Here is a 3,580-nt window from a genome sequence, read left to right on the forward strand (position 1 = left end):
TCTTCTTCTTCTTCTTCTTCTCCTTCTTCTTCCTCGCTCTCACTCTCTCCCCCTTCTTCCTCTCTCCCCCCTTCTCTGGTGGCCTAATGGGAAAGGAATTACATGCCTAATTAAAAAAACAGATAGTTTGAATCTTCCAGGAGTTCCAGGAGAAAATGATTGGTGGTCTCCTCCCATGTGATAATTTGCTGAAGGGTCAGCTATGAGTTGATTCCACTTGTTTTGGGGGCAGTGTAACCAGAATGCTCCTTAGAGGCAAGAATGGTGAAACTTAATCTCAGATAGTTTGGTTATGTTATCAGGAGGGGCCAGTCTTGGGAAAAGACAGAATGCCGGAAAAGCAAAGGATTGGCAAAGGAAAGGAAGATGCTAACCAGATGGATTGACACAGTGACTCCAGTAATGAGCTTGAGTGTGGCAGAGATCATAAGGTTAGTGCCAGACTGGGCAAGATTCACATCTGTTATGAGACATAGTTGCTGTGGGTCCTAGTTGATTTGATGGCACTTAACAACAACAATATCTAATTGTGTGGACATACCACATTGTGTTTAAGCATTGACAGACTCTTGAGTTGTTTCCATCTCTTAGTTATTATGAGTTTTGCTGCAACAAATATTGAGATCCTGTTTTCAAGTCTCTGAAGCATGTACCCAGGAGTAGGATTATGGGGTCATAGAACTCTATGTTTAACTTTCAGTCTTCTTTTCCCAGTTTCTATGTTGATTTCCTTCTATCTGACATGTGATTAGGTTGTGGGTTGTCAGTATAGTGAGGATATTCATTATAGTATAACCTCAATTGAATGATTGCTTGATTAAATCAGATTGCATTGTGGAAAAGGATTGCGTTGCATTATTTTATAACAAGTAACTTTGCCTCACCTACTTTGGGCATGTTGCTATGAGAGGCTGTTCATGGGAGAGAGACTTCATGCTTGGGAAGGTGGAGGGATCATGAGAGAGCGGAAGACCTTAGACCAGGTGGATTCATAGAGTGACTGCAGCGATGGGCTCAAGTGTGTCAGAAATTGTGAGGATGGCGCAGGACAGGACAGAGTTGAGATCGCTTGTTCATAGGAACACTAGGAGTTGTATTAAATTCAAGGGCACCTAACAACAAAACCAACAACAACAACAACAACAACAACAATGTGTTCTCTTTAATGTTGCTTGATTCAGGAAACTACTAGCCTAGTGTTTGACCAAATAGCTGTAAACCACAAATGAGTGAAATGATCCAAAAGCTTAAGCAGTACAACACTCCTACCCTACAGCTACCCAACTCAAAGCGTTCTCTTCACATATCACTCGACTCTGTTGACTCTGCTGTCTCCATTCAGGCTTCTGGGCAGCAGGAGGCAAATGCAACCTGGCTGGTGATGGAGTTTGTGTTGGTGGGATTCTCCAACCTCCCAGACCTGAGGACCACACTCTTCGCCTTGTTCTTCCTCACGTACATGGTCACCCTCAGTGGCAACGTCACCATCATCACCATCATCCATGTGGACCGTACCCTCCACACACCCATGTACCGCTTCCTGGCAGTGCTGTCCCTCTCTGAGACCTGCTACACCCTGGTCACCATCCCCAACATGCTAGCCCACCTGCTACTGGAGAGTCAGGCCATCTCCATCGCTGGCTGCCGGGCTCAGATGTTCTTCTTCCTGGGCTTGGGGTGTAGTCACTGCTTCCTCCTGACCTTGATGGGTTATGACCGGTACGTGGCCATCTGTCACCCCCTCCGCTACTCAGTGATCATGAGACCCACCATATGCCTCAGCTTAGGGGCCGTGGTCTTCTGCTCCGGCTTCTCCGTGGCCTTGATCGAGACCAGCATGATCTTCTCCTCTCCTTTCTGCCACAGCAACCGCGTGGAGCACTTCTTCTGCGACATCGCCCCAGTCCTGAAGCTCAGCTGTGCTGAGAGCGCCAGCAAGGGGCTGGCCATCTTCTTCCTAAGCATCCTGGTGGTGCTCGTCTCCTTCCTCCTCATCCTCCTCTCCTACACCTTCATCGTGGCCGCCATCGTGAGGATCCCCTCGGCCGCTGGCCGGCACAAGGCCTTCTCCACCTGTGCTGCCCACCTCACCGTGGTCATCGTGCACTTCGGCTGTGCCTCCATCATCTACCTTCGGCCTGACTCGGGGGCAAACCCTGACCAGGACCGCCTGATTGCTGTCTTCTACACGGTGGTGACGCCGCTGCTGAACCCCGTGGTGTACACGCTGCGGAATAAGGAGGTGAGGGTGGCTCTGAGGCGGACCCTGGCGCGTGGCTGTGGGTCTCAGACCTTTTAAAGAATGACTCGCTCCACTTCTCCATTCTAGCTTTGGAGTCATGTGTTGTTCTTTGCTTAAGAGGAATTTTCCTTTTCTGGGAATTGTTGTTGGGGGCCATTGATTCAACTCTGACTCAACAAATCTAGGCCTGGCCTGGCCTTGCCCCAGCCTCCCAGCCCTCACTAGGCTTCGGCTCATTGTCGCTGTGACTGGACCAATCCAGCTCATTGAGAATCTTCCTCTCCTTTGCTGACCCTTTACTTTTCTAAGCATGATGTCCTTTTCCAAGGACTGCGCCCTCCTGAAAACATGCATAAAACATGAGAGACAAAGCCTTAACTATATTTGCCTCTGAAAAGCACCATGCCAGTGTTCCTGCCTAAACAGATCTGTTTATTCTTTCAGCAGTCTATGTACTCTCCAACGAGCACATAGAGATTTTTGGATGAGAGACACCGGGTTGCTATGAGTCGCCTGCGACTTGACGGAACTTAACAACAACAACAACAACAACAACAACCAACTAAATTATTGAGGAGCAATGATATCAGTTTGAGGACTAAGGTAATGTTATTTCTGACCACTTGATATGCATCTGAGAGTTGGAAAACGAACAAAGATGACAGAAGAAGAATTGAGACTTTTGAGCTGTGGTGTTGGAGAAGAGCACTGACTCTGTCTTGGCCTGCCAAAAGAACAAGCAAATATGTCTTGGAGAAAACGCAGCCAGAGTGCTTCTTGGAGGCAAAGATGATGAAGCTACATCTCACATACTTCAGTCATGCTCCTTGGAAAGGGACATTATGCCTGGAAAGGTGGAGGGTCTGCGAAAGAGAAGAAGGATGGATGCAGATGGATGGACCTGGTGACTGCACAACGGGCTCAAGTGTATGAGGACGTGTGAGGGTGGCACAGGACGGTGCCAGGCTCAGATCTCTTGTTCATAGGCTCACTACAATGGCATCTAACAACAACAACAACAACAAGAAGACGGGACTAAAGAGGACACTACCATATCTTTTCTTATTTAGATTTTTTTCCCCAACTCATCACAACTCATTTTATTCTTATTTAGATTTTAATACAAGTTTATAAGAACTTGGATTTCCATTCATTCATTGTTGCATGTTTTCCTCCCTGCCCATCCCCCCATTCACTTTTCTCTTTGAAAAAGAAAAATTCTTTCATTGTTGTACAATCCCCACTCTCACTCCCAGTCTACTTTACTATGCAGCTCTTATTCTGGACTGTTATAATGCAAATAATAGCTAATCATATGCTCCTTTTAAGCAGTTCTAT

The 3,580-nt window shown here is 46.9% G+C and overlaps 1 protein-coding gene across 1 annotated transcript in view; it reads left to right on the forward strand.

The window, feature by feature from the left end:
* The window catches only part of LOC102875485 (olfactory receptor 10T2-like), a 10,881-nt gene extending 8,582 nt beyond the window's left edge, over positions 1–2,299 (forward strand). The window contains exon 4 of the mRNA XM_006898343.1: positions 1,388–2,299. Within this exon, the coding sequence (XP_006898405.1) occupies positions 1,388–2,299 (912 nt within the window). The remainder of the gene's footprint in view (positions 1–1,387) is intronic.
* Positions 2,300–3,580: the final 1,281 nt, after the last annotated feature.

The sequence above is a fragment of the Elephantulus edwardii genome, unplaced genomic scaffold (assembly GCF_000299155.1).
Source record: "Elephantulus edwardii isolate Elephantulus edwardi_28Jun2011 unplaced genomic scaffold, EleEdw1.0 scaffold00226, whole genome shotgun sequence".
NCBI lineage: Eukaryota > Metazoa > Chordata > Mammalia > Macroscelidea > Macroscelididae > Elephantulus > Elephantulus edwardii.